The sequence below is a fragment of the Gigantopelta aegis genome, chromosome 4 (genome assembly GCF_016097555.1).
Source record: "Gigantopelta aegis isolate Gae_Host chromosome 4, Gae_host_genome, whole genome shotgun sequence".
Lineage (NCBI taxonomy): Eukaryota > Metazoa > Mollusca > Gastropoda > Neomphalida > Peltospiridae > Gigantopelta > Gigantopelta aegis.
The window spans coordinates 80,228,074-80,242,040 of record NC_054702.1 but is presented as its reverse complement, the minus strand read 5'-3'; the positions used below and the strand labels follow the sequence as shown (position 1 = coordinate 80,242,040).

The window sequence follows — 13,967 nt, the reverse complement described above, 5'->3', positions numbered from 1 at the left end:
AATGATATTATTACTGATGCTCAGTTTGGTTTCCAACCCAAGTTTGGTACTGTTGATGCTATTTTTGCACTGCATTCAATTATTAGTAAGTCTTTGTCATCTAAAAAGCGTCTTTATTGTGCATTTATAGATTTTAAAAAGGCTTTTGATACAATTAATCGGTTTAAGTTATGGTTTAACCTACATAAGATTAGTATAAGGGGCAAAGTGTTATTTGTTATTTATTCTATGTATCAGAATGTTAAATCTTGTGTTACTATTAACGGCTTTCAGTCAGATTACTTTTGTAATGGGTTAGGTTTGATGCAAGGTGAAGTTTTGTCACCGATTTTGTTTTCTTTATATATCAATGATTTTGAATTAAGTTTTATCCAAGGGAACTGTATACCATATGAGTGTCAGTCACTTAGTTTATATTTATTAATGTATGCAGATGATCTTGTAATTTTTTCAGAATCAATTGATGATTTGCAGTTACAATTAGACACTTTGCTAGATTATTCTAGAAAATGGGATCTACATGTAAATAATGCAAAGACAAAAATTGTTGTTTTTAGAACTTAGAGAGAATGAAAAATGGTTCTACGATGATAATTGTATTTCAAATTGTAAATAACTTTACATACCTGGGTATTGTATTAAACTATAATAACAAATTTAATATTGCTGAAAAAAATATTGTCTGAGCAAGGTAGAAAAGCTATTTTTGCATTGAACCGAAATGTTAAAGCTCTTTATCTCAATCCAGCAACTATGCTATCATTGTTTGATTGTTATATTGGTAGTATTTTGTATTATGCATCGGAAGTATGGGGTTCACACAAGGGAGCTAATATTGAGCGTATTCATATGGAATTTTGTAAAACAAAAACTGATACCAGCGGATATATAATATGATTAAATACTGGTGTAAGCTGTTAGTGACATCTAATTGTATATTGAAGAATTGTTATGAATTTTTGTATGATAGAGTAGAAAATTATAAAGAACAAAACTGGGTATACCACATTAAAAAGGAATTGATTAATTTGGGTTTGGGGGATATATGGTTTAATCAAGTACTATATCCTGGATGTTTATCTGTAATCAAACAAAGAATTCTAGACCAAGCTATGCAATATATTAGGAGTGAAATTGATATTTTGCCAAAATGTATTAGTTACAAATATTTAGATTATGATAGATTATGTTTTCACTGGTTAAATGTTATGGAAGATGAGTTTCATTTTATTTTAAAATGCCCCTTATATACTGATTTGAGAAAAAATACATTAAACCTTATTACCGGAAAAAAAACTTAATTTTTTAAGCTACTGCAATTATATAATGTACAAAATTCTTAAACTTTATGTAATTTTGGAAAATATTTATATAAAGCAGTTAAATTAAGAAAATAAGTTTTTTAAGGCATTTTCCGTATGTGTGTAGTTTATTTTTTCATGTGACATGTATGTTTTCTTGTTTATTGAATTTTGTTCTCCTGTGGTTATGTATTTTTGTTTATATATGAAAAGTAAAGCTTAATGTGAATAAAGAACTTGAGTCTCGAGAAATAAAACAATACTTGTTACAGCTACTTAACAGTCCGGTTAAAGGAAGGGACAATTAAGGCATTTGGCCTGGTATACATATTAAACTATATATAATGCACATTATTGTTTAATATCAACAAGTATAATTGTAGAGTTAATTAATAAAACGCGTAAATGTGACAGCTGTTATATATAATGGGCGCAGCCATTTTGTACCATCCCAGTGAATACGCCTTCTGGCGAGCTGGTGGTTACGTAATACCTAACGTGTCACGTCAGGAATTAGTCTTTGAACTTAAGAAACAAAACATACCTGATTTTTGCAGATGCATCGCAATGTTCTGTAATAGTATCCATTCCAGTAAGCCGGCAACAAGTATATATTATTTTTCAATACAAAATAAGCCACCATTGTCAAAGTGTTGAAATAACTGTCTTATGTTTTATACATAAATTAACCCACGTACTGAAATAATAATCGGAGTTTGTTCTTGGTTAATTGGTATTTCCCCCCCCCCCCCCCCCCCCCCCCCCCCCCCCGTGGCCTGTACCTGTGGTTCCTGATTGGCAGGTGTATATTTAGACGGTCCCCAGACACTGTCTAGACACACTAAAAAGACGTGCCTCTTTTCTTAAGATCACAAGGTATTATCTGATAGCTGCGTGGACGCCCCTAAAATCGTAATGGACATTTTCACTTTATTCCTGTAAGTAATTCTGTAAAAACCCTTGATTAAGTAGACTTTCCCATCTAAAATCACAAAACTGACCAATTACGTAGTCCCAAAGAAAAGAAAATTATCACTTGGGTATCGTGAGTGGTCGTTTTTGCTCGAACGTACCCTACCAATAGGCCTTATAATAAGCTTCTTTTTTTCTTTGGATTTAAAAAAAAAAGAACAATACTCTAACTCCATTTCGTTCTATTGATGAAAATTGAAATATATTTAGTTAAATAGTTTATTACACTATCAAATCATTTATGTTGTTTTACAAGTCAGGTTGATGAAAGCGAAGCGCCTTGTCGTAAATTAGAGCGTTTGTTTACACTGTGCTTAAGAGGAGTTGGAGGGAGCTGACGTCACTTCGCCCCAAGCTATACCACCGGACGTCACAAAAATGAAACAAAATGGCTGCCCCCAGTTAGAAGGAATAATCATGTTTTTTTATTAACTCTAAAATTACGTGTTTTTCATTTGTTAAAGTGTCAGTATGTGTTGGTGGTCCGGGTATGCATCTTTCCAACACATAAGACTCTTATTTGAGTTTACCCTCCCTTTAAGGAAATTGTTCCTCATTAAAAAATGTAAAACTCCATAACAATTCTGATATGCCTTTTGAAATCTGTGTTTGATTACTGCAAGCATTTTCTTGATCCAACCAGGGTACCACAACTGATCAAAGGCCGTGGTATGTACTTTCCTGTCTGTGGGAAAGTGCATATAAAAGATCCTTTCTGCATTAGGAAAAATGTAGCGGGTTTACTCTGATGACTACATGTCAGAATTACCAAATGTCTGACATTCAATAGCTGATGATTAATTAATCAATGTGCTCTAGTAGTGTCGTTAAACAAAACAAATCCTCGTCTCAAAGACTGGTCATTATCCTGACAAGCTTAAGGCAAACCCCCATTTCATAACGGTGAATGAAGACTATAAGACTCCATCATATGCGGTCATGTGGGATAGAAAAAGTACACCCGAGGTGGTGAAAATTTCGACCTGGGACGAGGCTTGCCGAGTACTTTTTCTATCCCACATGACCACATATGATGGAGTCTTTTTCTATCATTCATTCGGTAAATAAACCATTATTTTACACGAACAGACAAAGATGACTACACAAGTAACTTTTTTATTTGACCATTTTATCATAAATAAACTACACCATCGTATTTACCGTGTTTGTTTCATGTGTTAAATAAAATTTAATTAGTTAAATAAAATTTAACACTACGAATTAACAAGATAGCTTTTAAAATGAAAGTTTTAATAACAAAATATTAATTTAAAACTCTGTCTAATGACCTCACGTCACAGATTAGATCTGGACAATTCGTAAAGACCTAGAGTAAATCCAGACTAAATTATACTGAGGCAGACATGTGATGTGCTGGAATTCCTCATTAACAACATGTATGTAAAAGGTGGAGATAGCACATATAGACAGAAAATAGGACATATAGACAGGAAATAGGAATTCCCATGGTCACCAAACTGTAATCCACTACTCGCTATGCATATGAATCAGAATTTCTGACTAATCTGGTTAAATTAAAACAAAGGAATTCGACTAAAACTTCACCTTCCGCTATATTAATGCTCTTACATCATTCAATAATAGCGGGAATACGGATTGCCTTCCATTAATTTACCCACCTCCTACCTCGATCTATGCACAGAGATTCAAAGTGGCACTGGCCTCCAAACTAAGCTGTATGACAAAAGGAGTGACTTCAATTTTCCCTTTATGTCAAGCAACACAACTTCTGCTCTAGATTTTGGGGTCTACATATCGCAACTTCCAAGATACCTTATGGCATGCTCATTGTATGCAGACTTCAAACAACGCCATATCATTCTGACACATAAGTTATTCCATCAGGGTTATGATGTCCATGGACTCCTGGGAGCATTCAGAGTCTATATCTATTAAATACGATGCACCACTGACCTATTCCATATTTTGAACTTGTGCATACTTTTACATCTCTTTGGTGATACTCTTGCACATTTATTATATTTTCATCGTTTTAGATGAAGTGACGAACTTGACAGCTGTGGTGGCAGTACCCATGACGGGTGCCACAGGTGGGGCATATGCTCACCTTTCGCGAAACATTTGATATCATGACAGTGATTCATGAGTGCATGTTAACACAACTGTAGTTATTCAAATGAGTTCTGCACGGTGCTAGTTGTGATTTAGTAATCTAGTATGGAAGTATCAGTCCTCTTTGAGGTGCAAGAGGGGTGAAATTTCCAGTAAAGGATCTCCTCGAGAGTTACTGTCCTTCTATAGACGAGGCACTGGATAGAGATTCATAGAATAAACCACTATTTTGCCAAATGTCCATTCGACTCTACATTGAGCAGTATAACCAACTTACTTCTACAAGATAGAAAGAAAGAAAAATATTTTATTTAACGACGCACTCAACACATTTAATTTAGGTTATATGGCATCAGTCAGGTGTATATGAAATGCAAGAAAGATAAAACTCAGTACCAATTCATTTATGTTCTATTGAGAGTACAATCTCACAATATAATTATATGCGTTTATAATATTATACCGTGTAACAATCGTGCCATTAGATTTCAACTTATTTTCATGCTTATATCCAATTAAGGTTCAAGCACGCTGTCCTGGGCACACATCTCAGCTATCTGGGCAGTGTCCAGGACAGTGGGTTAGTTGTTAGTGGTTAGTGAGAGAGAAGAGGGTGTAGTGGCCTTGCACCTACCTACCTGGGTTGGAGCCGGTACCGGGTTGCGAATCCTTTACCTACTAGCCTGTAGTCCGATGGCTTAACCACTGCGCCACCGAGGCCGATGTGCCATTAGAAGTAATGGAACAAAATAGACGTTGATTCCATAGCAAACTGTGATTTATACGTATAATTCCGAGAGTTTAATTTTATCAAAATAAGTTACTTAACATTTTACAGACTGTTATGTGAAAAAAAAGACAAACCCGAGTCACTAGTAAATCCAACAGAATGTTAGTAGTACCTAGTTTGACCTATATACCAGGATATACGTGCTAGTTGTTTAAGCTAGAACTGTCAAAATATATGACAAAAACAAAACGTGGTTCGTTAGATAAGATGAGTTATGTTAAGTATCGGCGAAAATACACAGTGGAAACTAATCCAACAGATGACACTATTTCGTTTTGAATGTGGTAATTACGTTATGTTCAAATATACAACACAAACCAAACCAGGGGCATAAACCTCAGTGGCGGATCCAGAAAATCCAGGGGGGGGGGGGGGGGGCAATGACATGAGGTGGATTGTCAATGGAACTTTGGGGAAGGTTTGGAGAGGGATCGTAAAAATTTTAAAAATTAATATACATGTATAATAAAATTATAACTCACAAAATTTAGGGGGGGGGGGGCGAGCCCCTGCCCCCCACCCTTATATCTGCCTCTGAACCTATTTCTCTAAATGTATATTATAATTACATGTATGTTAAACCTACAGTAAAAACCTATCCCATATCATAAAAGTTTCATTTTGAATCTGGCAATTATGTTACGGTACAATATTAGTAACAATATACAGCAAAATCATATCTAATTGCATAAAACTGGTTCGTTTTGAATACTGCAATTGTGTAATGTTACATTATTAACAATAAATATACAGCAATAAACCAATCCAGCGGAAGACCATTGTTTCTTTTTGACTGTGGCAATTATATGTTCTGTTATAACTGAAAGATCATTCTAAATACAAAGAAGAAAAAACGATCCAATGGGACAACACTGTTTCATTTTGAATGTGACAAGTACGTTATGCTGAAATATCAGTCAAAATACACAGCAAAAACTAATCCAACGGCAGTGAACTGTTTTGTTTCGTAAACTGACGTCGCGTAGTTGTCGGTGCTGACGTTCCACAAACAGCGACTGCCATGGTTGCAGCACTGCTCATTCTTTTCCACGATGGTGACATACGCCACGATCTTGTATCGGGAGATGCCGGAATTCTTCACTCGTTCTTTGATAAGCTCCGCCAGTGTCCGGCTCAGATTCGCGAATCGTTTGGCGTCGTAGTCCTTGCCTTTAAGGTACGCTTCCAAGACGCCGTGAATTATGTGTTTGGCGTTTTCTACGGAAAATACCTGATTGCAGTCAGGACCCATCTTATATGTGGGCTGAAGGCTAACGGATTCTTCAATGTTTCTGAAATTTCTCGAATACCCGAGAGCAGCCAGTGTCTTCAAACGGCTCCGAAGTCTTCCGAATCGACTAGTAGCGCCACTTCTGTTGAGAGAACTTCTCGTATCGTAACTTTTTTCACTCATTTTATCCGACCACGATTTCTGCTTCTTCAGTTCTGAATTTAAACCACCTTGTTCAGTTATCGCATTATTCTTTCTTCCCTGAACGCTCATTTTCGGTGTGACCTCTGTACACGAGAAATAGCTTCCTCTGCGTAGCTTGTCAAATAACTGAATACTTCTTCCCAACTCGAATGTTTTCAAAAACTGAAAAAGTTACAAAGTTTAGTAGTTTGTTTGGTTTATCAAGTATGTCACATCAAACATAAAACTAGACGAAATTACAAAGCTCCCAGTGAAGGATTGAAATATATTAGGCAGCATACGCTCCAAGTTGGTTTCCAAGTACCATAAAATGTGTAAATGGCTTCGTGGTCGCCTTATATTTAATTTATTTAAAAACGTATAGAAGCTACATTGAAATTTTACTACAGCCCGTCCGGTTAAAAGGCATTTTTTACACTGAACGACGGGTATCACTTGACCCAACTTCGCTATTAAGTCAATATTATGAAGTGTTTGTGCAAATATTCGGGCGAAATTTGTTGATATAGGTTATATGCAAAGACTGTCGTAGGATAGTGCGAGACAAAAGGACAATGTAGGTCATTTTAATATATATAATGCTTTAAATTCCTATATTAAATGTTTTTTGTTAGGGTATTTTTGTTGAAAATTACCACTCAAATATTTAATGATTTATAAATTAATTTTAAAGAATGAAAAATAATAACTACTTATAAAACTGTAATACGTTACTAAGGTCTTCATTATCCGAATTTTAATTCATATGAACAATGTATGCGTGATGGATGGATGAACGTTAAAATTTGTTTTGTTTAACGACACAACTGGAACACATTGATTTATTAATCACAGGCTATTGGATGTCAGACATTTGAGAATGTTGACGTATAGTCTTAGAGGAAACCAGCTACATTTTCCCCCATTAGGGGCAAGGGATCTTTTATATACATGTTTTGTTTTTGTCAGACATGAGCAGAATGTTGCTCAGTCAGTAGACTCGCATCGAAAGATGGAACCACCTTAGTGGATCCATTCTCGTCCCAAACAATACCTCACGACTGGTATTTCAAAGGTCATGGTATGTGGTGTCCTGTCTGAAACAAAGTGTATAAAAGATCCCTTGCTGCTATAAATGGAAAAAATGTGCGGTTTACCTCTAAGACTTAGTGTTAAAAATTACCCAATGTAGCCGATGGTTAATAAATCAATGTGCTCTAGTGGTGTCGCTAAGCAAAACAAACGACCTTTTTCTCACAGACAGAACAGAATATATGACGGCCTTTGATATACTAGTCGTTGGGCATTAACATGCCAATATCAACTAATGCTAGACTCGGACTACGGAGTTGGCCAACTCGCCGATCTCTCAATTTCTACGACTGTACACGTCTCAAGTCGGGGGGGGGGGGGGGGGGGGGGGGATTACAATTTACAACGCTAGTCGTTACAGTTGATAGCTTGAACCTAGCATAACGTTCAGGCATCAGGGTCTGAGTGTCAGATGTTTGAGAGAGAGAGAGAGAGAGAGAGAGAGAGAGAGAGAGAGAGAGAGAGAGAGAGAGAGAGAGAGAGAGAGAGAGAGAGAGAGAGAGACCCACCCAACTTACTGTCCAACCATTAAGTCGACACGAGTTTGACAGATCAACTGTGCAACCACTTCACAAGTTAAGAATGATGTACTACGTGCAAGGTTGAATGAGAAATTCAATATGATTTTACTGTACTGTCATGTATGTGTATCTAAGAGATAACAGAAAGTAAGCATATATTCTCGATTACAAGTCTCGAAATCGGTCAATTTTAAGGCATACTACTAGAAAACACATACCTCATAAATACATGGAAATGTGGTGCAATCATAATTTATGTAACTTATGACATAGATGTCACATTACACTTTCTAAACAGCAAGTAAACAGTAATAACTAGCACGTGCTGAATTTTAATTATGACTTTCATTGCATTTATTTCGTGTTGGTAAAACCATGTAAATATTTTTGTTTAAATCAATTAAAATAAAGTATATTTTATGGAATACATCATACATACGAGTCTCATTTATGATGGCTCTTTCCAATCTCTGTCACCTAAGAATTATATGCCGTTATGAAGGAAGGAAAAAAATGTTTTATTTAATGACGCACTCATTTTACTTTATGGTTATATGGCGTCAGATATGTGGTTAAGGACCACACATATATTGAGAGAGGAAACCCGCTGTCACCACTTCATAGGCTACTCTTTTTTATTAACAGCAAGGAAATTTTTTTATATGCACCATCCCACAGACAGGATAGTACATACCATGGCCTTTGTAACACCAGTTGTGGAGCACTGGCTGGAACGAGAAATAGGCCAATGGGCCCACAGACGGGAATGGATTCTAGATCGATCACGCATCAGGCAAGTGCTGTACCATTGAGCTACGTCTCACCCCTCTTTGTTATGAATGTCAGCCATTATGAATGTCAGCCATTATGAACTGAAAATGGTAATGTCACTTTGTTTTATGACACCACTGGAGCACATTGATGAATTAGCAATTGGATGTCAAACATTTGTTAATTCTGACACACAGTCTTTTGGGGAAACCTGCTACAGTGTTCCATCAGCATCAAGAGATCTTTTATATGCACTTGCCCAGACAGATCAGCAGATACAACAGACTTTGATACATTAGTCAAGGGCAGCAGGCAAAACATTCAACATGGCTACCTTGCCATCATTTGATGCAGGGCACGTTTGTTATATAGACCAACAACAGTTCAGCATATACATTGTCAGATTAGTGACAGATTACAAGTAGGTTAACTTTAAACATTCTTGAAAATAAAACAGCAGAACTCCAAGACAGAACAAACATTTATAGCCATTTCATAACATAATACATCAGGTCAACACAGATATACAACATCTTGCACTATACATATTCTTTAAAATATAACAACACTGCAAGATGACAAACTGTTAGAAACCCAGTAGATACATAATATACAAATATATATAACAAACTTAAAGCAGCATTATCATTAGTTGTCTTATTGTATTGTATTTTATTTCTTGTGTCACAAGTGAAGTATGAACGTTAGTTATAATTTATAATCTCTGATGTCAAAAATAAAATAGCTTATTGTGTACTTTTAGATGGGATAAAACAATGCATCAAATATATATACAGTAGAATCTCTTTGGGTCGAACTCAGAAGGGTCGAATACACCGTAATACTCGAACCAAATACAAAGTCCCGAGTTACACTTACACGTTGTTGACTGAATGGTTAGGTCAAACTACCCGATGGGTCAAACACTTTCTCGAGCACCGACAGGGTGCGAGCCAATAGGATTCAACTGTATTTGCATACAACTCAAACATGTTCAAAGATGTACGCATCAACTTTGATAATACTGCTTTAATGATCATAAATAACCATTGTATGTGGTCACATTACATCTAAGTTGGTCATGAAAACATTTTAAGGTCACGTCAATGATGCAATACATGTAGCCTAGCCTAGCTCCCAATTCTTGGTTATTAATTAAAGCATACGTAGTGGCTAGGGTGACTGCACCAGCACTTTCACAACATTGGGCCAAAAAATTAATTATAATAATGATAATTATTATTATTAAAAAATTCAATAACATTTTATAAAATAACAAAAACTCCCATGAAGCAGAACAAATTACCCAAATTTATCATCGGTATTACATTATGAATATCATGAATGCATAACAAACAGATGAAGCAAAACAACACTAAATCTCACAGAAGATTTCTGTGTTTAAAACTGATGTTTTTAGAAGTATATGTAGCTAATAAAGTATTGAAATTAAGGGTACTGAGATAAACACATTTTCATTTTTAACTGCAACCACCACTAAATATTCATAAACCATGTCATTCCATGGATGTTCATAGTTCCTTTAATAAACTGTGTTTCAGTTTAAACCAGGAATTCTAGATCCTCTGATCTCACAAAGATTGTTTTAAAGAGACTGTCCCAAGTTTGTTGCCATTAACAGATGTTTTTAACAGAGCCTTTCTAATACATAATAGAACACATTTAATATATTTACTTGTTCAGCATACCAGTGTCTCTATATACAAAGCATTTCTCGTCTTCCTAGTAATGTTTGTAGAAGCCAAAGCTGTAATTTACCTCCCAATAATTCCGTATGTACAACAACAAAAAATTCAGTATTTGTATATTAATAAGTAAAATGAAGTATGATCTGCTAGAATCATAAAGGTTATCAGAAACCCACTGGATGTCAAGACACTGATATTCTAAACAAGAAAATGTATTTAATATGCAAGTCTATTCATTGAAAGAGCTCTGTTAGTCAAGAGGTATTTTAAAATGGCAGCAAACATATGACAGTCCCTTTTGCACACCACTACATTGTTTCTATGAGTAAACAAGTTATTTACTCTACATACGTGTAGGCTGAAAACACAAACACATGGACATCATGATTGTCCAAGAGAGACAAACCCTTTCTAAATACAAAACAATCTGAATGAATTAACAATTAACAAACCACCACAGAATGTACATGTATATACACACGTACAGGTATATACCAATAATGCAAGCCATACATCGTCATTACATGTACATACATGCTATATAAATCAAATCTGTTGCTTTGCAACTTCAGGCACAATTAAAAGGTATCAGACTTGCTTCATGGATTTTGTTGTTGTTGTTGTTGTTGTTGTGAGCAAAATCCTGACTTGTAGGCAGGATGTTAGATATGGAGGTACACTACATGTATTTGTGCATGTAAGATGATCAAAATACAGTGATACCCTTCTAAACTGGACCAGAATTCCTTCAAAAACGGACATTTATCACAGTCCCTTTTTCAAATTAGTATAGAAGATACCACTTAAAACCAAACATTTTACTTGGTCCTGTGATGGTTAGGTTTAGGGTGGTTTCACTGTAGTTCAATGTTGTGCACAACACAGTGTGTGTTACTATTATGACAATGGTAAAACATTTAATAATTAAAACATGTAAGTATTTCTAATTACAACATATACAAATTATTTTACATTTTGAGTTAATTGATATGGGTGTGACATTTGGGAGTTACTGCAAGTAATAGGCCTAAAGGAACCGAGGTTACTGGTGGGCTGGGTCTGTGACATCCAAAACATTTACTTTTTTGTCCTGCTATATATATATATATATATATATATATATATAAAAAGAATTTGTCCTCGTAGATACATACACACTTCACATATCGTTTCTGCCTGAAGAATATGGCAGTCTGTCAGAAGGGATAAAATCTTTAGGTTGTTTTTACACCAGTTCAAATTAAAGTTGACTTTGCCAAATGTATTTCATAATAATTTACTACAACTGTAATCAGAGATCTAGCATGGTCCATGAGCATTTATTGAGTTATATTTTTTTATTAGTTTGGCTATAAAGTGAATTTTTAAATGAAAATTTGCCAAACTGCTAACAAAGTTCCTATTCAACCTTAAGAACATGTTACATCTCCATTTCTCCTCATCTCTGCTCTTAGCATACTTTATCTATGATACTATCAAAATGAAGCAAATAGCATGTATGTACAAGCTGTTGTACCCCTTAAGTAGCTTTATAAAGATATGAACATTACCAATGTGAGTAACTAAAACACTAGATAAGAGACATTAGCAATTATGAATATAGTTAGACCTCAATAATCTGCACCCATATTATTGAATCTATTTTAACACTACAAAATCGTGAAACCATTGTAGGCTATGACATTACTACAGCACACGCCATAGTGATGTCAAAGCCTACAATGGCTTTACCATTTCGTAGCACTAAGATTGATTCAAAAATATGCACCCTGGACTCCAGTTGTTTGAAAACCCAGCCTTATACAAGATACAAAAGAAAATGTTCACTCTATAAATGTGCTAATTAATCCGGATATATTCAGCTTCCATAACTGGTCAACATTATCTAAAAGTGTAAGAAATAAAGACAATTTGCTCCAACTGCCCAGAGGTAATTTGGACTTCAATAAGTAATGCAACTATCACAAAGACAAAAAGCAAAATGGCAGCAGGTCAAACATATCTGAGTTTGTTAGTTATGTTTTTGGGTTTTTTTCAACATGCGAGTGCCAAGGTTCACTGATCTAGGTTACGGTTTTGTTAACATTTCCACTGCTTTCATAAAATCCGATTAGGAAAATTGAAGATCAACAGTTGTTCATTAGTGCATAAAATGTAGTGTATGTTATTTTGACATCATTAACCCAACAAAGGAAAATGTCACAAAATTACAGAAAAATTAAGAAAAAGAGTCAGTACAATTAAATTATAAAATTCAAAAACTAGTTTTGAAATCACTTAGAAAACTAATTTAATGGTAAATTAATTACTCATTACATTTTGAAAAGGGTTTTCTTAAAATATACATGTAGAACTACATGTATTTTTCATCGATCAATTCAATATGACGAACATTCATTATTCAAACTACATTTGTTGCTTGAATGTTTTTCATTGGTTTGTCATTCAAGAAAAACAGTTCTTCTACAGAAATTCATTGATTTATGAGGTTCCACTATCTTACAGACGCTAAAAACCCATATCAGGGCTAGCTCTGGCACTCACCAAATTCGCTAATTGCGAATTTTACAAACAACTGGCTAATTTTATTTTAATTTGGTGAAAAAATTACATTTAATAATTGATATTTTGTTAGAAAATAACTAAGTTTCTGCAATTTGTGATGTTTTATAGATACATTTTGGAGAAATTGTTTGCTCACCTAGAGCTAGCCCTGAATATTAACATGACATATTCAGTCCAGCTAAAAACAAAGTATTGCTATGGTAGAGTAATCAATGAAAAGATACACAAAAACATTTACACAGAGATTACATGAATACTAGTATTCAATTTAGTCAACATTTTTATGATAAATGGAAATATGTTAATATAGCCAAAGTATATGGAAGAATTTTGATATAAGTGTTAGCAAACAACAGGTTAAGGCCCACTGTCCATTGATGCTATTTCGTTTATCGATATATGATATATACTTAGTAGCTTTTCAATATACATGTTTCAATGTGGAGATTCAGCATGCTAACAAAAAAGTCAATCAATGGTGAGATTTCCATTTGATGACATTATAATGTGAAGTGTTTACTACTGGCTTAAAAACATATCTCGACAATGTCAAATTTTTTTTAGTAATCTGCTTGCAAAAACACAGGTATCGAAAAGCACATTTCTGCAAGTGGAAGAAAGGAAGGAAATGTTTTATCTAACGATGCACTTAACACATTTTATTTACGGTTATATGGTGTCCAGACATATGGTTAAGGACCACACAGATATTAAGTGAGGAAACCTGCTGTCGCCATT

General features: G+C 34.8%; 1 protein-coding gene across 1 annotated transcript; it reads right to left on the bottom strand.

Moving 5' to 3' along the window:
* Positions 1 to 4,969: 4,969 nt before the first annotated feature.
* Positions 4,970 to 7,450, bottom strand: LOC121372301 (dynein light chain Tctex-type 5-like). The gene has a single exon (XM_041498594.1). The coding sequence runs from the start codon at positions 6,659 to 6,661 to the stop codon at positions 6,071 to 6,073; it is 591 nt and encodes a 196-aa protein (XP_041354528.1). The 5' UTR covers positions 6,662 to 7,450; the 3' UTR covers positions 4,970 to 6,070.
* Positions 7,451 to 13,967: the final 6,517 nt, after the last annotated feature.

Excerpts from the sequence above, each read along its gene's own strand:
- LOC121372301 (XM_041498594.1), bottom strand. The coding sequence starts at position 6,661 with ATGAGCGTTCAGGGAAGAAAGAATAATGCGATAACTGAACAAGGTGGT.